This window comes from Panthera pardus, unplaced genomic scaffold (genome assembly GCF_024362965.1).
Source record: "Panthera pardus isolate Hobbes unplaced genomic scaffold, ASM2436296v1 HiC_scaffold_1, whole genome shotgun sequence".
NCBI classification, from domain to species: domain Eukaryota; kingdom Metazoa; phylum Chordata; class Mammalia; order Carnivora; family Felidae; genus Panthera; species Panthera pardus.
In genome coordinates, this window is record NW_026526654.1 from 41,446,180 (window position 1) to 41,474,150 (window position 27,971).

General features: G+C 34.3%; 1 protein-coding gene across 3 annotated transcripts in view; it reads right to left on the bottom strand.

Annotated features, from left to right (window-relative positions):
- Positions 1–237: 237 nt before the first annotated feature.
- The window catches only part of UCHL3 (ubiquitin C-terminal hydrolase L3), a 101,113-nt gene continuing 73,379 nt past the window's right edge, over positions 238–27,971 (bottom strand). For 2 of the 3 annotated variants that reach the window (XM_019444183.2, XM_019444182.2), the window contains 4 exons: positions 10,964–11,155; positions 6,586–6,661; positions 1,015–1,073; positions 238–449 (listed from right to left, as the gene is read on the bottom strand). In XM_019444183.2, the coding sequence (XP_019299728.1) occupies positions 366–449; positions 1,015–1,073; positions 6,586–6,661; positions 10,964–11,155 (411 nt within the window). In that variant the 3' untranslated portion in view covers positions 238–365. The remainder of the gene's footprint in view (positions 450–1,014; positions 1,074–6,585; positions 6,662–10,963; positions 11,156–27,971) is intronic. The other variant, XM_019444184.2, reaches the window with a different exon arrangement.

Sequence of the window (27,971 nt, forward strand, 5' to 3'; positions counted from 1 at the left end):
AGACGCGCAACAAATGCTCGTTAAATAAATGTCAAAATTTATGATACAACATATATTCATACTACGCAGACGGGAATTGTGCCTGTGTCCCAGTACAAAATCTCCCACGAAATCAAAAAGAGAATAAGAAAGCTATTGCCAGTCCGCAAATAAGGTAAGTCTTTCACAAGAAAGAAAGGGAAGAAAAGAACTGCAGCTGTAATGTGGGGCAAAAATAAAATGCAGATTAAGTCAAAGTTTAATTCACATAAAGTTTAATCAGTCAAGTTAATGAAAATATCAAAATTTCTCAGTTAGTGTATGGCAGCAGAAACTTAATTTTTGTTGCAAATAATACAGTATTTGGTGTTTCCATTACTGACAAGCTATGCTGCAGATAGAGCAATTGCATTGAACCTCAATTCATCAGGGTCACGTTCCATAAACTTCTTGCAAACTTCTATGGCATCCTATAGGGACAAAAATGGGTAATTTTTCAGTTTATAAACATGCATTTTATTACTAAATGATAAATAAGTGTTTCTTATTTTCCTAATTCGTACTAATTTTATATTGCAACCCTCTTTTTTCCCAATGCAAAATAACTTTAAGCATACCAGAAGAGTGAATGGTTGGTGGCCTAATTTGCTTAGTACAAAACTATAAGATACATATTTTGTTGATTATCAGCCACACAATTTGTTCATAAATTTAAAAATCTCTGAATGAGGATCAAGACACAAATGATGGTATCTTTGATTCAGTGAAATACGGGATAGGATGTGCACCTCTTTCAATACTGTTCTTGTCTTTTTCAAATTTGATACTTGTTCACACACAGAGCTCTGAAAACCTCTTTATTTGCTGTAGATTTTTAACACGAATTCAGAGTTTTCTTTTTGGATTTTCTCAAAAAAGAAAGACATGGAAGCATCCAAATACAGAGAAAATGTTATACAAGTGATCTTTAGAGGTATTTTAAGGATAACAAGAACATTAATAACACTTAACGTGGCAAACAAGTTTTGTTGTTACCTCTAATAAAGTTTCATCACTAGTTTCCCCATGGTTAATTGGAAATGGTTTCCGTCCATCTGTGGAAAATGAAGAAACAGTTGAATGTTTAGCTGCTTATACAGGACAATGTACTTCCAGCTTGCATTTTCCTCCTCCCACAGGGAGGCAAAGTTAAAAGATAATGGAAATGATATATCCTATAAAAACGATTTCAAATGTGCTATCAATATTTTTCTACATTAAATGTTATTAGAACCTTGCTTCCATGTTTGAAAGTCTAAATTAGCTTCATAAACAGAAGATTTAGAAACAAACACAGTTTTAATTTCCCTAAGAAAAGCAAAACTAGTAAGCCAGTTTTTAAAAAGATAAAATCCTAGTTTCTACCCTCATAAATATGAAAAATGTATTGCTTCATTTTAAAAGCTGAATCAGAAGGCTCCTAAGTGAGACTGACATGCTTACACCAATGAAAGGGAGCCACCACAAGATTTCTTTATTACCACCAATAATTGTGTACCACCAAGGCAGGAGTACAGAGCAGCAATCTAAACAACCGAGGGTCATTTCACGGATCACCAAAATTAATTAAACACAAATATAAACATCTTGAACAAACTCACCAAAATTAATTAAACACAAATATAAACATCTTGAACAAACTACTCCTTCATGAATGCTATGAAAAAAGGAAAAAGTCCAGTATTATATAAACTCATCCTAACCAAAAGTTAATTGAGACTCTATCCAAATCTAAATCTCAGATGTCTTATAAGTGGCACTTCAAGTTCAATTCATAAAACACAATCCCTTTTATAATTCCTGGCTTCCAAATGTAATAAAAATGTTTGAATCCATATGCATATACAATGATAAGAGTTGAACCGATAGAAACCACTTTGGAAGAAAAATATGAGGGAAGATTAACCAAACAAACTGAAAAGCAAAATGAGACAAATACTAAGTCTGGAGAAATAAAAAGTTTTTTAAAAAGTACATTAATTATGGCTCAGCTTAGAATAATATTTCTGTGGTTACAATAATACAAACAACTACAACAAAACTAGAAGAAGAGAAAGGAAATAATCTATTTTGTGATTGGGAGGGTGGGTAAGGAACAAGGGTGACACAGGAAAAGTAAATTCTTTTCCTCATGGGGAGTGAAAAAATAATACTTTGGCCACTTCCACCTCCAGCCAGGATGGAGTAACTAGTACCAGACGAAGCCTCCCACCAGAAACAACTTAAAAAACTGGACGAAATAGCTGAAACAGTTGTTCTTAGACATTAGAAAATAGGTAGCCTGTATGAAAGCCCAAGAGTAATAGTAGCTTCCTGCCAAGTCCATAATGGGAAACCCAAGTAGAGCACAATCGCCTTAATGAGGAGACTGAGCAGAACAAGAGCAGAGTTCAGGAATTTGCACAACATCAGAGAGAAAGTAGCTCCCCACTTTGCAGAGCTGTTGCTCTTTGTCCGGGCCAGGATCAGCGTGCCAGGTGGGGCAGGGAGCAGTGTGTCTGGGTCTGAGTTTTAGGCTTGGGGTGGCCAAGAGCTCATTTATGTACAAGACGATTGGGTAAATCAAGAAATACACAAAGAGTAATGGAGAAGAACACTAGAATAAACTGTATGGTATTAGATTAGATTTAGAAGTATTAATGTAAATGAATGCTTTTAACTATATAAACAGATATAACTGTGGGTACATCTATACTCATATGTACATATACATATGTGAGTGTATTTTTATAATACACACAAATATTTCCTAGCTTTGTCTGCTGAGAGGGCCTGGTAGCAATGAGCACACCTACCTCCCAGATGTTGGTTCTAAATACCATTTTCTGCTAAAAAGAACCAGGGCTCTATGGAAAAGCAACTGAAGAGAGGGCTGGGGCACAGAAAATAAAAGACGAGCCTAGAACATCTTATTCTACGTGATAGGTAGAAAGTGCTTGAAGAATGACAGAAACATATCAAAAGGACAAAAGAGCCAGCTTGAAAGGGTTCCCTTCAAGGCCAAGTCTGGGAAAATCTGAGTATGAAAATAAATTATGGTAATGGACTGTAACCTCCTGAGTAAAATATGAACCCAGGAGTCCATTCTGACATTGAATGAATGAAGGAAAAAAAAAAAGGAAAGTTTCTAATGCTGGAGGAATTTTTTTTCCAAATCACCATTTGGCAACCATCATAGTGATAATTCAGTTAAGAATCATCAATGGATGCTAAATCTGATAAAGGCTTAAAGAGAAACTGTACATTTACATAGGCTTGAAGTATCTCCTGAATATTTATTCATCACTTCCTAACTAATAAGTATAACATATTAACATATTAATGTTTAACATACTTGTTAACTTTATAGTGGAGAAACCAGGCATATACCATCTAAACCAAATGATAAAGGTTATCATCACCAATAATGGGACAAATCAACATCATGAGCCTCCTGAAATGATGCTCCACAGCACCACTTCTATGGTATATGTGCTAAAAATGTACAAATTATGAAGAAATTATCAGACAACCCAAATTGGAAAATAATATCAAAGTAACTGCCCTATATGCTTAAAAATTAATGTGAAAGACATGAGAGTTAAGAATAGATTGAGGAGCCATTCCAGATTAAAGGAGACAAATATGGCAACTAAACACAACACACAACCCTGGACTGACTGGACTCTGGACCTACAGAGGATATTGTAAACATCAGAAAAATTTTACTAGGATCCGCGAATTCAATGATAATATGGATCAGTGTTAATTCTTGATTTTGATAGTTACACTGTAGTTATGTAAGGGAGCATCCATCTGTTTTGAAGAAATACATAAATATTACAGAATAATGGGGCACCATGTCTGCACCTTATTTTCAAATAGTTCAGACATACTAACTGAATCTGGGGAATCTAAGTAAAGAGTTTATGGGAACTCATATAATTTCTATAAATTTTTATAGAAAATTAATATGATTTCAAAATTAAAATGTTTTAAATGATCAACTAGTATTCTTGTTACTCTAGGTAGACAATAATTTTCTGGTTAACAGTTTTCTAATCTGCTGGTTCAATCAGTTCTAAATCTACTTTCAAACTTCATTGTTCTAATGTATCCATAAAGACTAATTACATCTATTTAAAAATATGTACTTCTTCCCCACCCTACATATGCAGGAATGACATGAAGCCCTATGGAAAAGGAAGATGTGATAAGAAAAATATGAATAATTCCATTCCTTTCATCAGCTAAACTTACAATTTAGTAGAGAATGATAGTATTCAAGATGATCACTATCCTTTGTTGAATAATTACCATGTAGAAATTAACTTGCACTATGTCTACACTCTGATAGTCTTATTTTTATTTAATTTTTAATTTTTTTTAATGTTTATTTTTTGAGAGACAGAGTGTGAACGGGGAACAGGCAGAGAGAGACGGAGAAACAGAATCTGAAGCAGGCTCCAGGCTCTGAGCTGTCAGCATAAAGCCTAACAGGGGGCTCAAGCTCCTGAACTGTGAGGTCATGACCTGAGCCAAAGTCGGACACTTAACCGACTGAGCCACCCACCAAGGAGTCCCTGATAGCCTAATTTTTAAAAATAAGATTACTTCAAAATGATTTTTTTTCCTTAAAAACCACATGCTGTTCTCTTAATCACTGTTTTCTATTCACTGACTCCATAGTCTTCTTGCTCAACATTCCTTTTACATTTATTAGGAATTCTCAACAGGGTTTTGCTGCCAGTTTCCCTTGCAGTGAATCAGCAACTGCCCATTTTCATTTGTTTTGTACTTATCCCTCTTCTCTATGACATCTAAAAGATTACTGCTATTCTTTAGAACTCTGAAATTCTTTAAACACATTTAAAGAAAGTAATCCCCAGAGGGCTCTAATTCTCTATTAGCCATGATCATTCTTCTTGCTAAAGAACACCTAACCAAACAAGACCTCAGTAGTTGTGCCTTTCTTTTCTGATGTTCTTCCTTTTCTGGTGTTCAAACCGATTTTAAAATCCTTTTGTGCTGATCTTGGCATGCTACAAAAGAAAACCATTCTTCATATGTAGCTTACCCTTTGATACACATCTTTCCTTCTGTCTTTTTTGGCCTTTGAGCTCAGAGAGCTAGCTAACCAAATAGAGTTTTTTAGTCAACTCCTTCCTATTGAGATTATCAGAGATTTCTTTTCCCTAAATATTTCTTAGATGTTATTTTTTGTTCTAATGATAATTCTCTCATTAGGAAAGTCATCATCACTTTCATGGTTTTGGTTATGGCTCATAGTTATTATTTCTCTGGCCTTTCCTAAGTCTACTTTCTTGAAGTCAACAAAATGTGTCTGGTAAGTCATAGCACTCTCTTTACTTCCGTTTCCACTAGCTATTCTTCATGATTTAAGCTTCAGAGTAGAAACTCAGCTTCCAGCAACCAGACACGTGATCCCCAATCACTGCTGCATCTTATCTCTATACAGACTTGGTAGACTGAGTTAGCAAAGCTTGTCTTCCACGCAGCCATGCGGGTCTGTCACATACTCCCGTGACAATGACTTCCGTTCAGCTTGATTCTAACTCAAAACACTCTACTATTGTAAACAACCCTCAGGGGTACAGGTATCTATACAATTGTGTTTTTTCCTTTCCTCACCCCTTTAATAGAGCCATTCTTTTTAATCAAGTATATTATTCTGTTACTATTTTCCAAACATAAAATCTACCTAAATTTTATGGACCACATTTACAGTCACAGGAGTTCTTTCAGAACTCTTCCACCTTTAAATAAGTTGCAAGTTAATATGTAGATGGCAAATGAGAAGAAAGAGAACTAAAAATTATGGTGTCTAGAAATTGAAAAGACTTCTCTTTTGTATTTGGTCTTTTTTTAGCCCAAGAAGGTCTCATGGAGGAGACAAGAAGGACTCACAATAAGTACTATATACCAACTATTAAAGAATCGTTAAGAGGTGTGTTATGTTTGAATGGATCAATTAACACTATGAGGATCTCCTCCACCACTCCCGGAAGTAGTCCACCTACAGGTAATTTCTAGAAAATAAGTGCAGCTCTAGGCCAGAATGCCAAATAATTAATCACAGTTACTTTGACATACGTCTTAAGGAATGGCTGCCAGAAAACACAAACTCCTGTAAAGTTAAAAAATCAGAGGCAACACAAAGAGATAGTACAAAAGCCTGAAACTAGTAATACCCATTACTGAATACAAAAATTAGTCATTATGAATATTACATGGTGTTTTAAAAGTTGTTTCAGGATCAAGATAGTTCATCCAGATGATGATAACTAACTTAGTAATTTAGTTAAGAATGCTGAAGTGATTTATAGGAGTTTCCTATGATTTTTACTTCTGTGTTTTGCTTGAGATGCAAAGGTGGTATGCACACTTTTTTGAATTATAAGTTGCTTAAACGTCAAAAAAATTATTCTTTTCTAGTAAAAAATCTTAAATGGAAAACTGTCATTATGCCAACTCAAGTAAATACAGTAAATGTCAACAATCCTGTTAATCATAAATACTTTCCCATTTATCATTTCCTTCCCCAGAATAAATTTAAATAGATCTTACCTAATTCATAGAGATGCCCATCTACATGAACTAATGCAATAAAATGAAGATCTACTTTTTCATCTATACTTGGTGCCTGAAATAGGAGGGAAAAATATATATTATACATGTTAGTAGTCAATCAAGTACATTGTAAACACATACAAATATGAAATGGCATGAGAGAACATTCATCCAACATAATTCAAGGCTTATTAATCTTTGATATGGCGGACAAAGAATGAACATGACCACATTTATGACAATGTGGAAACATTGGAAAACATCCACCAGGAAAACATCGACTAAAGCACATCTTTCTTAATCTCAACAGATCTAAAAACCTTTAGTATTGTCAAAGCCTGGAAGGCCCAGTACCTAGTACAAGCTGGGTGCCTAGTGGATGCACGATGCATACCTGCTGAATGACATGAGTGCGTGAACTGATTTGTCTAATTTTTGAAATTTGAAATAAGAATGTTTTTAAAAAAATTAATAACAGCATAAAGTTAAAAGAAACTTTTCAAGCTAAATTTTAAGACATCAAGAAAGTGAATTCTTTCCATCATGATTTGAACTTGATAATCTCAGTTTTTGAACAATGTAATATAAATAATCTTAGAATAAAATAACTCTCATTATTCATCACAGATCAAAAGGTTTAAAAATGAATAAATTCAGGAAAATAGCCCAAAAGAGTAAAGGGGGGAAAAAAGATAAAAGCAAATTAAAATACAATTAACTATAACCTATGATTTTTCTCCGGCTTTCTTACTAAACTATTTGAAATTAAAATTATGTCTACTTGTTTCTTGTTTTGTTTGTGTGTGTGTGTGTGTGTGTGTGTGTGTGTGTTTTAGTTCACTGAATTCAATTTTCATTAAGCAATATCTGCTACATTTCTTAGAAATTTAAATAAATTACCCAAGGTCAATACATGATTAACTGGCACTGTCTATGATACCGAGTAAGCTGTACAGTTTAACACTACTATGTGCTAGCTATATATCAAATCTAAATAGTCTGAAAAAAAATACAATCACTGTTAAATGCAAGTACAAATTTTAGAGGCAAACGTTTTAAAGAGGCATAAATCAAATTACATCTCATATTAACATCCTGTAAGTAGCACAACACTATCTGAACTGCAACATTTTTTTTCACCTTCAGGTAATTTTATAATTTTAAATGGTTTTAATAAGAAGTTTTCAGATGCAAAAATTGAAATTTACAGAATAAACATTATTTTGGATTTACTGAATGCTTCTAAAACATTTACAGATAGTGTGACTCATCTAAATTCACATTATTCTTCAGAGATTATTTCCCCCCAATTATGAATGGGAGAACCTCAATGTAACATTAATGTGGCAAACTAGTTCTTCTTAATTTCAATTTAGAATGAAGAATTCCACTGTTGGTAGTAATCAGAATTATCTACTTTTACTATTGCTCCAATAGTAGACTCCTCTCAACCCCCTTCTTGCAGTGGCCTCTATGAGAATGGATTAGGAGGGAGTCCATTCCATCTTGGACAGTTTGTTGGAGTTATCCTTCATCTGAGGCTAATATATGTCTCCCACTATTTTCCATTATGTTAGAAAAAGTCTAGCCCCTCTTGAACATGGTATTTCTTCAGATATTTAAAGACAGCGATATTGAGTTCCCTTATTTTCCTGGTCAGAGAATCAAAAAATATTAGTGATCACTCAATCCAATATCCTCATTTTACTAATGACCAAAAGAAAATTCCAATTTTTCAAGGCTACACCTAAGCAATTCTACAAACTATACATTCAGTTCTATAACAAAAAATACTAGAAATGATTTTTCATCCAACTAGAAAGTGGTCTTTACTCATTTTAAGACAATTCTCCCAACAGGATATCAAGTATTTTAAATGTTTAGAACTACTGTATTTTCAAAAAGTATAAATTATTTTAACCCCATCTCTTAAGAATAATACATCTTATAGCTTCTATTTTTCATAATCTGTCAGTACATACAACCATTCTAGAGGTAAAAGTAGTACAACTGGAGTTCTAGACCTGAATATGTACCCAATCCCTGTGTGCACTGGGTTTCTTATCTGTTTTAAAGTTTAAGTGAAATGCATGAAAGTACTTTGTAAATTGTTAAGTGCTATAAAAGCATTATGTAATGTTAAAAATATTAATACTCCATTATCACAAATATAAGAAATCACTCAAGCTAGTGACTCATAATTGTGAGTCATTATACCTTTTATCCAAAAGTGTGTACTAAAAATATAAAACTCCAAAGAGGGTATGAGAAGCCTTCAAATTGTTATAAAAGGTAAGTAAAGCTCAAAATTTCTAAGCCTTCCACAAAACCTCAGTACCTACTAGGAGCCTTTCCCTTTGGTCAACTTCATTAGTCTGAAATTCGCAATTATCCCAAATGCTTAAAAACTATTCCACTAAAAACAAGAACAATAAAAGAAAAGGCAAAGTCTTCAATTTCAAAAAATGACCAAGAAGGCAGAAACCAGAAACTATAGATTGGATCATATTTTGCCTATTTTTTATATATTATTTTTTACAAAGTTCCCTAATTTATAATATAACACTTATTATCTCAAACAATTAAAAAGTCACATAATAAATCAATTAGATAGAAATTAAATATTAAATTTAAATTTCAAATTGTAGAAAATATAGTTTAATTTGTAATTATCTGATACTTAATATATACCAGGCACTGGTATATGTTTATGTACTTAAAAGTACTGACCAATGAATCATCATATAAACTCTATGAGGCAGGTAATACACTCATTTATTCTCAAGAAAACTGTTATACAGCTAGTAAGTGATGGAATCTGGTTTCCAACTCAGGCAGGGTAGTTCCAGAATCCACGCTATGCTATGAAAATATTTATGAAGCGATAAAGCAACAGAATTAATATGGAAAGCAAAGATCAAACTTATAGAAAATCATATAAAACTGGAAACACCAACTTTATGATATGTTCATTTATATTCAGAATATTTTAAAAGTACAAAGGAATATTTAGAATCAATTGTGCCCAAGTTAGAATTTACAAAATTAGGGTTTTACTCTGATCCTATAATTCACCTTATATCTCCTACTATGCCAAACAACGTGTGGCACAGTAGGGAAGCAAAAAATATTAAACAGGTAAATGAATAAAAATGGCAAATGCATGTTGTGATCCAATGAGGAAAATGAAATAGAGAGACACCAGTTTGTTGCTTGATACTCAGCACAAATGAAAGGCTATTTTATGACCATACTGATATTTGGGGGATGTACATATTTTAGGAAAACTGTCAAAACTCTGCTTCAGAGTTTGAGCATAGCTCTAAAAGAGTAAATAAAGGGGAAGAAAGAATGTTTGACATCAACTTTCAATTTATTGAAGCATTAAATGTATGAGGAATCAGACTTCCTCTGGCTTCAAAAGTCATGATGATTTCCAGAAGCATGAAGTTTTTCATAAATGGATGGCATACACCAAATTTTCAGAGGTAGCATTTCTAGGTAGGCTCTGCCAAATGAAAGTCATTGCTATATAAGTCTAAAACAGCAGAAAGATAGAGCTGGAGTTGCCTAACCCTGCAGTTGATGTCAATTATGAGAATTATTAGAATTCCACCATCAACCTCAACATTTAAGATAATTGGCAAGATTAAAAGAAAGAATGTACTTTTTAATAGTTTGCTAATATTATCAACCTAAGAAGGAGAAATCATAAAACTTGTGGGAAGCCTACATCAATTCACAAGGAGAAAATCTTCACCTCCTACTTGGAAAAGATCTTTAGAAACTGAATAGGCAGGGAAGATTGGATCAAGATTAAACCAAGTACCTGAGACACCTCAGGGAATAAAATAGCTTAGATGAAACACCCTACACCATGGAAGGATTAGGTTAAGGATAGAGTAAGTAAAGTGACCCCAGAGCATGACAAGAGACTATAGTCATGTTCAGAAACATGAAAAAAAAAAAAACAAAAAAAACAAAGAGATGGCAAAGAACTCAGAAGGTACATAGCATTTGTTGACCTAAGTCAACTAAATGAAATCATAAAGATGAAGGGTAAGAGAATACATATTCACTTTAACAACTGACAGGAACTTAAACATTATCATGAACGTCAATCAGTACTCATCAAAAGGCAGGCATCCTTATGTTGGCGGGATATGGAGTGGGAAGATGAATGTTCACCGAGGCACTGGTGAAAGTCAAGCTAGACTGCAAAGCATAGAGGTATGCTTGCAATCTTATTGGGGGAGAAAAAGCTAATGGTTGAGTGAACCAAGAGAAAAGCACTTTGAAGACTGAAGAAGTGTAGGGAAAAAAAATGGACTATCCTTGTCACTGGAAGAAGAGATGGAAGATTGACTACACTTACAACAGAATGGAGACCCATAGATGGTAGGCGTAAGAAGGGTCGCCAGCGACGAAGACGGAGAGATGGACTGGTAGCCTTTGCAGGGCCTACATGGTTACGTTTGACCCAGGGCAGGGATGCATGGTGACACAATGATGAGGCCTTCGTTCTGCAGTGGCTAGAATGAGGCTGTGATGAGGATGGCGAGGAGGACTACATAATTAAAAAAGAGAACATTATACTTAGACCACGTTACTGGGCGATCATTTATTTTTCAAAGCAACGTATGGTCATATTTGTATTTATATGGTCCAGTACTTTTAACCAACCATAATCCAGAAAGAATTATTTATGAATATTGGTTAAAACTAGATAAAGTGGAAATATATAACCAAGTATCAGGTTATATGCCATAGCTTCTGTAAGTACCCATCTAAAATGTTTACCTATCCTCATTTGCATAACACAGACTCATGGAATTCTTTAAAAGCCACTAAAATGGAATTATTACATCAAATGGTTTAAAAAACAGGCGCACACACACACACACACACACGGAGAACACACAATATGTTACACATACAAAACAAAAAATAATGTGTAGAAGAAAACTGAATGGTGACAGAGGCACTGGTGAAAAGAATTCCTTAGCGAGAATAAGCTCTAAGGGGGGAAAACCCCCTTCAGAATATAAAGAGGAGTGAAATTAACCCCTCTGAAGCTGATGGCTTGCATAAACTATCCTCTTACTTAGGCTGACAAATGGAAACTATCACAGCCTATTAGCCATCTTTTAGTAATCAGCAGCGTTAGTTAAAATATGTACCACTCATTTTGTCCTGGGCACTCCTTTAAGCACTTTACATATATGAATTCATTAATCTCCCAGTAACCCATGAGATGGGTACTATATTCCCATTTTACAAATGAGGAATCAGAGCACATAGAGGTTAATGAATACAACCAATATAACCAATATAAAGGCCACAGTGCTAGCAAGTGGCAGGGATGGGATTCAAATACAGGAAATCTGGTTCTGGAATGCAATGTGTAGAATCACCTTGATGTATTGCCCAACTGTCCACAAGAAAGATTTTATTACTAATTTATTAGACTAGATTCTAATAACAAGAAGTATAATCCTCTTAAAATTAGATATTTTGAGAGTGGAAACTTTCAAACATAATTATACCACAAACGTTGAATCTGGTCCAACAGTTTTCCACAAAATGCACATGATTACAATAACTAACTTATTAATGGTAATCCAAATGATAATTTTATGATTGCTACTTCCAATAAATACAACCAGTACATGAAATAAAAAAAATTGATTTAAAGCAGTATGAAAAAACTATAATCATTTATAACCATAGTGAGAAGCAGCAATAAGAATAGTAATATGAGTCCTTGGGAAGCAATAATTTCACTAACCACAACCTCATTCTCTTCAGGAAAATGAAATGTTTTTCCCTGAATGATTTCTAAGACTCTCTGACCCCTGAAAATTTTATGATCCTACTTAGTACTTTCAGTCTATATAAACAATACACTAACCTAAAATAAAGCTATCTCTGTGATGAGGGTTTAAAAAACATGTTTGTGAACACTTCAGTGGCTCTCAATAAGAACCAGTCAATCAGAAATACATAAATAAGGGTGCCTGGGTGGCTCAGTCAGTTGAATGTCCGACTTGGGTTCAGGTCATGATCTCACAGCTGGTGAGTCTGAGCTCTGCCTTGGGCTCTGTGCAGACAGCTCAGAGCCTGGTGCCTGCTTCAGATTCTGTGTCTTCCTCTCTCTCTGTCCCTCTCCTCCTCAGGTTCACGCTGTCTCTCAAAAATAAATAAAACATTAAAAAAAACTTAAAAAAAAAAAAAGAAATACATTAAAAAAACCTATACTTGGCTCTATACAGGAATAAACTGCTCTCACATAGTCTAATCAGAAGTTTGTCATATTCAATCCAATTACATTTCAACAGGAAAAAGAGAGGAGCGAATGGGGAAGAGAAAAAAAAAATGGATGGAAAGGGAAAAGAAAATGGAGTAAAAAAGGAAAGGGAAGGAAAGATGACTGAGCAGTGGAATAAAACAAAAATCTTCTAAGAATCTGGGGGGGAGTGATCACTAAGCTAGAAGCAGAACTGAAGGGTGTACACTGAAAGAATGTGTAAGGTTTGGGCAGGTGAAATGGGAAAGGGATTCCTGGCAAAGAATTCATTGTGAGAAAAAGAAGAGAAATAGGGACAAGTAGGAAATGTTCACAGCACTAGACCATGAGGTCTGAGATTTGATTTTACCCTTTCAATTGAAAAAGTTGATCCTGGGAGAAGACATGAGACTCCTGGGTCAGAGAAACAGGACTTTACTTATAGCACAGCCAGGAGCATGATCATCTATATGTTTGCGTCCACTCACATCAAGGCAACACAGAGGGCCCAGAAGGATGGCTGCACACATGTGAGCTGCGTTACAGGAGAGGAACACTCAGTTTGGGGAAACACGTTTTATAGCAAGCAGTAAGCAAGCATACTCTTTCCTACAGGCAGATATTACCTAATCCCTCATGTTTGCTTACTGTAAGTAATTTCCAACTTGAAGTGTAATGGCCCTCTTTTTTTGCCATTTTTGAAAAAACCCTTTAAAAACTCTTAATTCACATTTATAGAGTTATAAAAGCAGAAAGTACAGGAAACACTGAAATGTATGCCTGTGACATCCTACCCCCCATTTGCTTTGTCCTCTGCATTTATGCTCTCTATGTAATGTTCTTCCTGAACCATTTGAGGGTTTAAGGTAAGTTACATACTTGGTCCTTTACCCCTAAATACTTCAGTATTTCCTATAACCAAGAGAACTCTCTTGCATAACAGCAGTGTAGTTATCACCTTCATGATTTTATATTGTTATAATATCTTCTCTAGACTGCCCATATTTTGTCAGTTGACAGTTTTATATAATTTTCTACATAAAAAAACATGCTCACTATGGATACAGACACTTTTATTTCCTCTTTCCTAATCCATATGCCCTTTCTTTCTTCTTGCCTTATTGCATTGGCAAGGACCTTTAATACAATAATGAATATCATTGATTTCTGCTTTTATCATTTCTTCCTTCTGCTTGATTTAATTTGCTCCTTTTACCACCTTAAGGTAAAACTTTAAATCACTGACTTGAAGCCTCTTTTCTTTTCTATCATAGCATTTAATACTATCAATTCTCTTGAATCCCTGCTTTTTCTTTTCTACTTTATGCATTTAATGCTATAGATTTTTCTGTAACTCCTGTTTTTCTTTTCTACTATAAGCATTTAATGTTAGCGACTTCTCTCTAATCCCTGCTTTTGCTGAATTTGGATTTTTAAAATTTTTATTCAAAATATTTTCTAATTTCCTTTGTGACTTCCTCTTTGATCCATGAACTATTTAAAAGTATAGTGTTTCAATTCTAAATATTTGGTAACTTTCCAGATATTTTTTGTTAATGATTTCTAATTTAATTCCATTATGGCTAGTAAGCATTCTTTGTATGATTTCAGCGTTTTAAAAAATTGTTAATTTCCTGGTCCAGGATATGGTACGTCCTGGTGAACATCCCATGTGTACTTGAAAAGAATGTATATTCAGCTGTTTGGGGATGGAATGTTCCACAACTGTTAATAGGGCCAAGTTGTATAACAATGCTGTTAAGGTCTTCTATATACTTACTAATTTTCTGGGTCTACTTGTTCTACTGATTACTGAGAAGAGTGTTGAAATATCTAACTGTATTTGTGGATTTGTCTATTACTCTCTTCAGTTTTGTCAGTGTTCATCTCATGTTTAGAGGTTCTATTTTTAGCTACATACACAAACTTTAGGTATGGTGAATTGATCTCTTTATTCTTACAATGTCCTTATCACTGGTAATATTCCTGGTTCTGAAGTCTACTTCACCTAATTTCAATACAGTTATCCCAGCTTTCTTGATGTTTTCATTGTGTATCTTTCCCATTTTAAGATTTCCATGTCTTCATATTTAAAGTGACTTTCCTGTAGATACACATAATTGAGTTTTGCTTTTTTACTAATGTGATAATCTTTCTTTCAATTTGTGTGTTTACATTTAGACCATTTATATTTTATTAATTTCATGTAACTATTAACATGGTTGAATTAAAATCTATCATCTTGCCAGTTCTCTATTTTTTCCATTTGTTCTTTGTTCCTTGTCTGCCTTTTTTTGAATTATTTCTATGATTCCATTTAATATGTACTATTGTCTTATTGTTTATACTTCTAATTTTTTCAGTAATTGTGCTTGGGTTTAAAATACATATCTTTAGTCACAGTGTACCTTCAAGTAATATTATACCACATCGTAAGTCATCTAAAAATCTTACAGCAGTATTCCAAATTCTTTCTTCCATCCTTTGTGCTAATGTCACACATTTTATTTTTATATATGCTATAAATTTACAATACATGGTTATCATTTTTTATTTTGATAGTCAATTGTCTTCTAAAACAATTTTTAAAAAGAGCAATAGGGGCGCCTGGTGGCTCAGTCAGTTGAGCATCTGACTTCAGCTCTGGTCATAATCTCACAGTTTGTGGATTCGAGTCCCGCCCGCATTGGGCTCTGTGCTGACAGCTCAGAGCCTGGAGCCTGCTTCGGATTCTGTGTCTGTCTCTCTCTCTAACCCTCCCCTGCTTGCACTCTCTCTCTCTCAAAAATAAATAATAAACATTAAAAAAAAGAACAATATTTATTTTATATTTACTTTCACTTGTTCCATTTTCAGCACTCCACAAATCTTTGTGTAGTACCAAATCGTAGTGCAGGTAACCTGTTAATGAATTCTCTGTTTTTGTTTGTTTCAATCTCTTTATGTGTCCTTTAGTTTTAAAAGATATTTTTGTTACATTTTAATTTTTTCATCTTCAAAAATATCATTCCATGGTGTTCTGGCTTATATAATATCTGAGAGGCTTGATGTAACTCTTATCTTTGTTCCTCTGTATCCAATGTGTCTTTTTCTTCTGGCTGCCTTGAACATTTTCTATTGAGCTTTCATTTTCTGCAGTTTGAATATTATATATCTCCGTGTCTATGTGCGTTTGGTTTTGGGAGCATAGGGGTATTTATCTTAGTGTTGAGATTCTTGAAGCTGTGCTTTGATGTCTTTAATTATTCTTTGAAAAACAGCCATTAGATCTTGAAATATTTTTACTGTCCTATGTCTCCATCTAGCCCCCACCTCTCTCTTTTCCTTCTGGGATTCTACTTTCATGTATCAGAGCATTTGAGATTGCTCCACAACTCTGAGATGCCCTGGGTCCCCTAAAACCACTACCACAGTATATTTTACTTTTGTGGTTCAGTATGAGCAATTTTTAGTGATGTGTCCTCAAATTTACTGATTCTCTCCTCAATTTTGTCAATTCTATTGGTTGGTGAACCCATTAAGGGCATTCTTCATCTTTGGTACCATATTTTTCATTACTATCATTTCCATTTGATTCTTTCTTGTACTTTCAAACTCTCTGCTGATATTCCCTATTTGTTAGTACATGTCTACCTTTTTCACATGAGCCTTTAATATGTTAATTATAGTTATTTCAAGCTGCATCTGACAGTTCCAATATCCAAATCATATCTGACTCTGGTTTTTGACTGCTTTGTCTTATAACAGTGTACTGTTATTTTTCTTGTTCCTTGTCTTATAATTTTTGGTTAAAAGCTATACATCTTGTGTAAGAGCAAACTGAGATAAATAGTACTTATGCCTGAGAATGGGCATGTCCCTTCTGGTAGGCCTTTAGTGTGTGGAACTGAATCAATCTAGTCAGGAGTTGAGCTGTTTGGGTTTTATTTGGCTATGGTTAACCTTACCAACCTACCACCTTAAAATTCATCTACCATTACCCTGTGCTTAGGGTAGCAGCTGGGTTGTTCGATGCTTTCTTTTTCAATGTTCTTGTTCCACTGACAGGTTTAGGATTTTTCTCAGAGCCTGTGCTCAGAGGTTTTTCTCCTTATTCTTGCTCACTCTCAAACTTTTGACATTTATTGGTGCATGCTGGTCTTTAATGGTGAGATGATAGAGACATTCTTTATTGTTCTGGTTTAGCCATTGGCTCTACCATTATAGGTAGGCTGTTTGTCCCTGAATATCAAGAAGCAGGCTTTCCTCCTCCAGTGATTTGTCTCATAGATTTCTGCCCCTCCCCCAAGGGGTGGTTTTTATCTATTCCCTTCCCCAAAGAAGGTTTTTTGTCCTAGCATCTTTAGGTTTTGCTCTGTAGAGAAGAATCCAGACTTGGTGCCATAACCAAAGTAGAAACTGCTCCCTTCCCCAGGTTTGTACCTTAGAGCTCTCTCTAGTCTTGTCCCTAGTCTATCTCATAAGTATCAGTGAGGCTGGTGGAGTGAATGAGAGCTTCCCTTTTGGGACTGCTTATGGTGATTTTATAGTCTTTTAGAATCCAAAATTGCTTAAAAAATTACTTACTTCATTAAAATTATTAAAAATATCAACATGTGCCAGACTTTACCATTGAATCTACATCCCCTCTGCTGTGTAGGCAATGCAGCAGTATAGGGTGACTTCATATAGAACACTTCACATGTAATAACAAATCTATCTCTTCATTATATAATATTCAGGAAAACCTAGAATAGACTTTTCAGAACCCCAGGCATTTCAAAAGCAGCCTAAATGTTTTGCTCTTCACAAAGAACCCTTAGGAATTTAATAAATTATTGTTGCATGAAAGATTTAGGCATAAACACTCATTTTCAGAGATTTTTAAGCATTCTGATTCTAACTTAAATCCTGTCAGAGTCAAAAATAAAAGACAAAAAAATAAAAAATAATAAAATAAAATAATAATAAAAATAAATAATAATAAAATAATAATAATATAAATATATATAAATATATTTATATATAATTTATATATAAATATAAAATAAATAATAAAAATAAATAATAAAAAATAAATAATAAAATAAAAAAATAAAACAGAGTGGGTTTATTAGGACACTGTTTTATTTTTGGGGGGGGAGCTGGTTTTTTGTTTTTTAATATTCAGAAGCACAAGGACTTAGTTGACTTGCCCAAAGCATTCAACTAGTAACAGTCAAAACCAGAGGCAGAACACTCCTGGCTCTAATTTCAGTGTTTTCATTGCATACAGAGCCACTCACCCATCAACTGTCAATTAATTTAGCTGATTAATAGAGGGAAATCTATTACTATCTCTATTTGTATTCCTCAAACACAATTCAAATGTTTCTGTTTTTAAACACTTAGAGCTAGTTCAGAATAAACAAATAAAACAAAAATAAAATACCCAGGTCCTACAAAGCCAAATTATTTTTCCTTCACAGTTAATGTGCATGTCACTTTGTATGTGAGAAAATGAGTCAACTACTCTTTAAACTGTTTAATAACAATAAAAAAAATTAGAAATATCATGAAGGCTAAAAAGAAATGATCTAAACCTTTAATTAAAAGGTGGAGGTTGTGTGCCTGTTTAAAAAGGATGTGTGTCTGTTTAAAACCTTCTTTCCATTAATGTACATGTCCCTGTGTGTATGTAAATGACAAGATTACTCTTTAAACTGTTTAACCAATGAATTAAAAATACTGTAAAGGCTAAAAAGAAATGATACACACATTTTTTAAAAGGGGGCCAAGGGTCTGCCTAAAAAATACTTTTCTATTAAGAAATCAAGTGTTTGGAAGGTTGTTGTAAGTGCTTAAATCTGAATTATTCTAAAATGCTAAAATAAACTAAGTGATTTTGGCTTACACCCAAAACATTTTCTCATTTTATTAGGCATCCTGTTATTAAGAAAAATATCATTATAACCATGTAATTTTCTGAACACGAAGGGATCATTAGCTGGTAGATACTTAAAATAATTACTGTTTTCTGAAATATACACAATATGATAACCAAAAGACTGTGGTTAGTTTAAGGGTAAGATTTTATGTTTAATATAAGGAAAAATCTACTAAGAGCTAACTTAGATATAAGGGTAACAAAGAATAAAAGTATTCAGTACAACTAAGAATGGTCGCTTGTGATGCATTACATATTTGCATTAAATTATGAGCTGTGTTTAACTTTGCTCTTAGGATAAAAACAAAAATTTAAAATTAAAAATTCTCCCTTTCTTCTTTTTTTGTTTTAGCAATTTTGAGTTATTTTGTTTTTCTGCCTTGATAGCATGGTCAGTACTTACTAGCTATGTGACCTTGGATGAGTTACTTCTTAGTCTTCCCATCTGTAAAATGGGGTAACATAGACCTTAAGGAATTTAGAAGATTAGAATAGGGTACACCTGTCCTTTTGTATAATGCCTACCATGTAAGATGCATTCAGTAAATGTAACCATCATTAAAGGAAGATGACAAACATGGTTTCAAAAGCAGTGAGGATTAAGATGAGAATATTTGGAAGCTAATAAGCACCTCAATTTCCATTACATTCAACCATAAATGACACTAAGAGTACAAAGAAAACTTCCTCAATTGACACTGTGGCACCCAGAGTGACGCCTAATGTCTCCAAGCATCCCCAGTCATCTCAGAGTGAGAGTTTTCTGGCTTGAGAACCTACGATATTTGTGCACCTCTAGTAGAAAACAATGTGCATTTTCTTTATAATATCTCCTTTCCTTCCACAGGGTAGAAATGGGAATAAAATGCTGTAAAAAAATCAAATTCCACTTTTAAAAATAATTTTAGCTTCTTTATATGATCATTGGAAATCATGATTCCTTTTATTGACCTGTTGATAAAATATGTATTTGATCACAATTAAATTTAACAGTTATTTCCTGAATGTATATGTCCTTTCAGGCCTCAGCAATATTGCTGAGTTTAAAATGGCACATGGAAAGAAAAAGTATGAGGAACTTCTCTAGGGCTGCCAAATGCTATGAAAAGAAGTTAAATTGTAAATGTGTGTGCATTCATGTATGAGTATGTATATGCACATGCATGGGAATATGTCCACATACGTAAAACTTGAAAAGTTTAAAATCACAATTATAAATTAATTCTAAATGGATTTCTGTAGATTTTTTTGGAAAGCTCAGTACAATATATCAGATTGCACTAAAAGTAAGGTCCAAATTTAAAATAGGAAAGTAAAACGATATTCATGCAAAAGATACAAACTTTCCTACACAGTATCCATGTTTAGCTGGCAAAGAAGTCAAAGTGAAACATGGGCTACATATCAAAATACACAAAATATCACTACATATTCCATGGAAAATCTGCACGATGGCAAATTTATTCATTTTGTTCATCTAATAAATCAAGATGCCCACAGATTTCAAGACATTCTTGAAAGACTTTTCCTCTACTAATTTAACAACTGTGTTTCCTCACTTCAATTTACAATTCTCCATGTCAGAAATCTCTATCAATATAATGACATATCTGTACATGTTACATTAAATTCAAGCTTACCATTGTTAAGCTGGTCAAGCTGATTCCCAGATTTTTTTTTTTTTAACAACGTGAGAACAGGTTCTCATTTATTACAAATGAAAAAATCTTAAATCCTAGCATCACCCCCTTCATTTTGGAAAGCTATGGTTTTAAACAAAACAAACAAAAACCTCACCATCTTCAAACCTAATCTTGATTCTATGTTTATTACTGAAGACATTTTTACACAGAAGGGTTACATTTAGTCAGATCTAAAAGAGTATACTCATTAATTCAGTCTAAGAATTTTCCTCCAAAATAATAGTTTAATATTGCTATTTCCAAAACCCTCAGCGTACCGAAAAACAATAAATAAGTTTAAAAGATGATGAAGAAGAAAGATAAGAATATCTTAATCCATTTTAGGACAAAGCACTTAACCTAAGAAAGGGGGGGAAAAAGTATAATCAGGATGGAGTAGTATTTGCATTTCTTACCTTTCAACAACTAATTTAATCTATCTATACATTTTTTTCTAGTGATATTAGATAAAGAACTGATTACATGCTTGGAGACATGGTGTCAGTGCTTGAAAATACAGGAACAAAAAGAACCATTCCAATAACATTTTCCCAAATGTGACTAATTCTAATTTGTATTCCCTCCTTCCAACTCAGCTCCCCCATTCAACTTTACATATACTTTCAAAACATGCCTTTCTCTGGGTAATAATAGTAAGAAGGAATGACAACAATAAAAAAGAAAAATAAGAGAAACAGAGGCAAAAGTATAAAGAAACAGGAGTTCCAGAGAATTTCTCAATTTTAAGAATGAAATTAAATGAAGCTGCCCAAAATAAGATTTACCTTAACTCTTACTGGAATGAAACAAAGAAAATGAGGCATGGAAAGTAAATGGAAAAAAAAAGTCAGAAAGTGCAATTTCAGATTTCCTTAACAAAAGCAGGCTATATGGTTTAAAAAGCATACTTTGCATCAGAGTTCCATTTGTTTCCATCTGATTCTTCTAAGAATATTAGGAACTTAAACTTTATGTTGTATAAGAAGTAAGTTTCTTCCTAACAGGTTTAGCTTCTTTCAAACATGGGAAAGAAGAAAATAAATCCTTAAAGAAGAGAAATAAATGTAAGCACTTTAATTTACTCTAACATAATCAAAATCACTCAAAACTGTATTGAAGAGCAAAATGAAGCCATGCAAAGTATATTTATACACTGAATTAAAATGAGACTTGACACTGTTTTCCTCCATTGACAGTCTGCATTGATAGGGCCAAGCCAACCAGATACACATACATGCATGCACACGCACACACGCATGCATACACACACACACACACACACACACACACACACACACACACACACACACTTTATCTTTGACTGTGTATACATATATGAACACATACTTAAAATCACAATTTATCTACTGCTTACCTAACAAATAAACTCCCACTTAATGGACAACACTAAGCAAAACACATTATTACGTATTTCATTATAAATAAATTATAATTCAATTTCATGATTTAAATTCCTTCTATAAACTTTTAGTAAAGAATTCTGAACTATCTTTAGCAATCAAACATATTCCCTCTATCACACATGGTAAAATTTAAAAACAGAATTCACCACTGGTAAGGGTTACTTTTGAGATTATCTCCACTGAAGTAAGAGATCCTGAAAGACACAAACTACGTATTATTCACCTTTGTACGTACATCTCCTAGCCCAGTGCCTGGTACTACAGGTACTCAAACAGGTTACTTAGTTGATCAAATGAAAGAAAGACAATTTTATTTTATATAATAAGAAACTTAGAAATATTCAGCCCTTGGATTCAGTAATTCTACATATAGGAAACTATCTTTAAAAAGAGAACATAGAATAAATACTTGGATAAAGAAAGACATTCAGTGAAGTTACCGTTTTAACTTGAAAAACTGAAAACAATACAAACATCAAAAGTTAAAAAAAAACCTGGAAAGTAAATTATGGTTCATTCACATGATAGTAGATAGCCACATAGAATTTTTTATGAAGAGGTCTTGATGAAACAAGAAAATGCTCATGATAAAATGTAAAGAAAAAGATTCCCACAAAATTCTTTGATCTTAACTATTTTAAAGATAAATTTTTTAAAAAAGATTGGAAGTGAATATATGTAAGTCAAAAAGCACTTTCCACTTTGGCATGTTTATTTAAAACCATAAATAAAACAGTAGTGCCATTTCTATTACTTTTCACGGTTGTGATAAACTTGAATGGAAGGCTCTGAAAAGTATGATAAATGTATTATTTTGTAAAAAGTTAAATAAACAATAAATCATCAGGAGAGCTCTACTCCTATCTGGACTAGCTCCTAGACTACTATGGACAAAAGACAAACTTTTACAATTGCTTTTTTTTTTTAATTTTTCAAGTATTTTGGGAGAAACTGCTTTTTAGGTAAGCATCAATGAAGTAAAAGTAGAGTTTAAAGGCAAATTAAATACCTTTCTGGATTTTTTTTTCTCTTCTTCACCTTGGACTTGGCAGATTGCTTCCATTACTGACTGTATCACTGACACTTGTTCACAATTTTAACAACACACAATTTAAGTTCCTCATATCCCATTGTTCTTTTATCTTAAGTGAAAAACGAAAGCAATAATTTTCAGTTTGGGTTAATGAAACTTAAGTGAAGTGGGGCTACTGTCCAAATTTCTGGATTAGCCAAACGCTGCCTGACGATCATGGTGGGATGATGGGATGGGAAAACCACATGAGTAAACAGACACCTGGTCTACAGAAACCTATTAAGTAAGCCAGTCTTCTGAAAATACCACTGTATTTGGGTGACTCAACTTACTGATTTCTCATTCAGGCTATAAATCTCTGCATGCACTAAGGCTCTGGGCTGCTCTACTCCCATGGACATGTTCTGACAGAGTAACAAAGATGTCCCTGACTACTGCCATTGCTATGACACTGTTATTACTGGCTTCTCTTCCCCCTCTACCCACTCTGTAAACACCAACATGCCCCGGGGATTTATTGTGGCCCACCACCACTCCCCCTCTATAGAATTCTCAAGGCTCTAACTACTATCCAAATACAAAAGATTTCAGCTATCTCCCCATAGCGTGAGGCTCCATATCCAACTTCCACACAGATGACCCATGAACTAAACTAAACACACCATCCTTGGTGGCTTCCTGTTGCCTATAAAATCCAGGCCCCCTCCTTGTCTGGCTTTGCCTTGTTAACTTCCTCCTCTGCCTCATCCTCACCTTCTTATAGCCTCATCCTCTGCCATTCATATTCATTTTTCTGAATGCTTATAAAATAAAATTACCACCTAAAATTTATTGAAGGTCCATTATATGCCAGGGACTTTATATGATTAGCTCATCAATCTTCACAACAATCCCATAAGGTAGATGCTGCTATCTCCATTTTACACTGAGGAAAGTATCTTGCCTAAGCTGCTAAGTAGTGGAGTCAGCATACAAACCTACATCCTGTGCTCCTTACCTTTGTATATGTAATTTCTCATAAATTCCTACACATGCCAAGCACTGTCCTGGGGATTCAAGGTGAATGGGACAAAGCTCATGGCACTTACAGTCTAATAAATAAACAGAAGAAACAAACAAGCAAAAAACCTTATTATAAATCATTTAAAAGTGCCAGGAAGAAAATAAACAGGATTTTGTGACAGAAAATTCAGAGGTGGATGTATATGAGACTGATAAAAGAAATACCTCTGAAAAAATGACTTTTAAGGAGTGACCCCATGGATGAGAGGTCTATGCAAACAGGAGGGGCATTTCCAGGAGAGTACTGAGTCAGGTAGTGTTATACATTGAACTGTGTTCCCCCCAAATTCTAATGTTGAAGCCCTAACCCCCAATGTGACTATATTTGGAGATAGGGTCTTCAAGGAGGTAAATAAGGTTAATAATGGTAATGCTCTACCTTGGATAGGACTGGTGTCTTTAGAAGAAGAAGAGGAGATACAAGATATTGATCGATTGATCTCTCTCTCTCTCTCTCTCTCTCTCTCTGTGTGTGTGTGTGTATATATATATATATATATATATATATATATATATATATATATATCTTTCTCTCTCTCTCTCTCTCCCTCTCTCCACATGCACACAGAGAAAAGGCCATGTGAGGACACAGTGAGAAAGCATTCATCTAAAAGCCAGGAAGAGAGGCTCACCAGAAACCAACCCTGATGGTACCATATTGACTTCTAGCCTCCAAACTGTGAGAAAATGAATTTCTGTTCTTTAAGTCATCCAGTCTGTGATATTTTGTTATGGCAGCCCAAGCAAACAAAAACAAACTGGAAAGACTTAGGTGTTTCCCAGGAACTGACAAAAACCAGTGTGCTAGAATACAGAGAGCAATGGAGGTAATAATATGTCAAAGACTCTTCAGCCCATAGATGGTAGGTGAACCTGAAATAAGATGATCACAAAAACAGTACCTGGTGCAAAAGTTTTAAGCTGGTTCATACTGGATTTGAAAATATATGCTATTAAGTTTTGTTCTCTCAGTGACTGAGAGTCAATAAAATAGTGAGTATAATATAGTAATTTTTTTTTGAGAGAGAAAGAGAGAGCGTGAACTGAGGAAGGGCAGAGAGAGGGGAAAGAGAATTCCAAGCAGGCTCCACGCTCAGCACAGAGCCTGATGTGGGGCTTAATCCTATGACTGTGAGACCACGACCTGAGCTGAAATCAAGAGTTGGACACTTAATCGACTGAGCCAACCAGGTGCCCCTGGACTATAGTATATATATTCCACCTTGGAATGCACAAAACAGCCCATACAACAAAAGAACTGAACCCTTCCCAAAATGTTAATAGTGCGGTATTGAAGAACAATGGGTAATGGGTATGTCCTGTTTACCTAGGGGACTATGGAAAAAAACATTTTTTTTTTTAAGTTCTTACACCACTAAGGATAGTTCTGAGGGAATTTTGGTGAAATAATAAATATGTACTGTGCTCATGTGCAAGGAATAGTGCTGGATATTTTGGAGCATGTCCAAATGAATCAGACACCAATCCTAGGTCTAAGCCACAGTAAGGTGGACATGACACCACATTTCGTCAAAGCTAAGGGACCAGTGGCTATAAGATATGTCACTTTATACACAACTAATCAGGGGATACTAAAGAGTAAATTACGACATTAACTGCAAAAATACATCCTAATTTCAGAGCTGTTAAAAGGTGAAAATATATACATCTTAAATAAATGAAAAAGAATATGAAAACAGCTAAATGCAAATAATAGAAGTCATATAAAGAGTCCATAAAGGGAATGGACTGCTTCATGCAGAAGGTAGTATTTAAGCCAGATCTTGAAGGATGGGTAGAAGTAGAAAGAGCAGAGATGAACAGAAGGAATAATTTTAGAAAAGTAAACTGCAAGAGGTAAAGCCTAGCAACAGTTAAGTGAAGGAAAGCAAGAGAGAAATATTTAACGAGAGAACACTGTTGAAAAGTTAGAAAGACAAGAGTTAGGAAAAGCTTGACTACAGCTAGGCTAAAGAGCCTGAAATTTATTGTATATGCCTGGGAAATGGTTCTCAAACACATTTCTTTCTTTCTTTTTTTTTTTTTTTTTACCCTGATACACTTTAGGGCTATAATACACAAAAAAATAGGGCTCACTCTAGCAAGGATTCTCAACTATGAAAGATGCAAAATGAACAAAAGGGATTAATTCTCCTGAAAGTAAATTTAGAAAAAGCTATTCAGAAAATCCTAACTTCTACCTCTACCTTGCCTTGAAAATCACTGTTTTCTATACACTAAAACACTTCAGAAAAATCCGAGTACCCAAAATAATTCAAGTTACATTTCAGGAAAGGTAATCCAGGAGAACTGTGTAAAAATGAATGAGTATTAGAATAAAGATTAAGGATTGACAATCTACATAAGAAGCTGATCTTCCAGGAAGAAGTTAAACAAATTTCTATTAAATTAGTGACAGTGGGGAAAACGTATGATGAAACTATTACAAGAAACAGAAAAAAATAAAGGAAAGAAAAGTTTAAAATACAACATAATAAGCTCAAACAAGGACAAGTGTATTCCAAAATACTGGGGGTCATTCAGGTGACGTCTAAAATACATCCAAGATTAGAAAAAGTGGAGTCAGGTCTGGAAAGAGCTGTGAACATCATCTAAAAAGAGTTATTGAAGGGGCGCCTGGGTGGCTCAGTTGGTTAAGCCTCCAACTTCAGCTCAGGAGGGTTCAAGCCCCATCTCAGGCTCTGTGCTGACAGCTCAGAGCCTGGAGCCTGCTTCAGATTCTGTGTCTCCCTCTCTCTCTGTCCCTCTCCTGCTTGCTCTCTATCTCTCTCTCTCTCTCTCAAAACTAAATACACATTAAAAATTTTTTTTTAATAAAAGGAGTTACTGAAGCCATAATATGGATAAAGCCACCAAAAAGAAGGCAAGATAAGGTAACGCAAAGACAAATTTTTGAAGTAAACATGTATTAATGTTGCTTTATTACATTTAATTTTGCTTCATTACAAATAGCTATCTTCGTATTTTATAACAATCTCATGCTGATTATCGTCATTGCTAATTCTAACAATATAAATGTACAAACAAAAAAGCAAAGCAGAGTGAAGATTAAGAACATGCTTAGGATCATACAAAGCAATAAAAAAAAGGGAGTGTTTGATTAATCCACAATCTGGTGTTATAGCCATCTGGAGATAGTGTGTGTGTGTGTGTGTGTGTGTGTGTGTGTGTGTGTGTGTTTGTGCAAACTTGGTCAAAAAACAATAGTCCACACCTCTGAAAGTAAGAACCTGAGACCAACCAAGAAGATATAATTATAGGGGGAATTAGTGTTCAAATTCTTAGATGGCTTTATTATAAACACTCAGTTATCCAGTTCAATCTATGAAAAACTGCAGTCATACCATAGTATCAAATTGTTTTCTCCTTAAATTTTTTTGCAGATAGTGCAAATATTTAAGACCAATATTTTTAAATCAGGTATTTTTCAAATGTGTTTTCAAGTACTCTTAATGCATAAAGGTAATATGATCTGTGTATACGAAAAACTATGGTTTCAAGTCCCAGATGGATAAGAAAGAAAATCTATAATTCTCTGGTGTTAACACTCAGATGTGCTATGAATTCACCAAACAACTTCAATTGAACTCTAATTCATCTTGCTGAAACACCTTTTGACACCCCTCCCACGAGTAGGAGCACGAGGCTTAGAGGGAAGGAAAAGAAATGGAAGAGGGAATGAAGACAACCAAGAGAAAGAAAAAAAGAGGCAAGAGAAGGAGAGGAGAGGTGAGCCAGGTGAGGAACTAGCTACCCGAGTGAAAATGGTAAAAAACCATCATATTGCCCTGGAACAGATTTACTGAGCAAAGAGAATGACACAGCTTTTTGCCACAGGTTGGGCATGACAGAGTCTTGAAAATCATACAGGCTCATCTGCTCGTACCATAGCACAGGTATTTTTCTCGAAACACTTGCACAAATCAGAGGACTCTAATAGGGAACGCAAACGGCCCACAACCTGCAATCT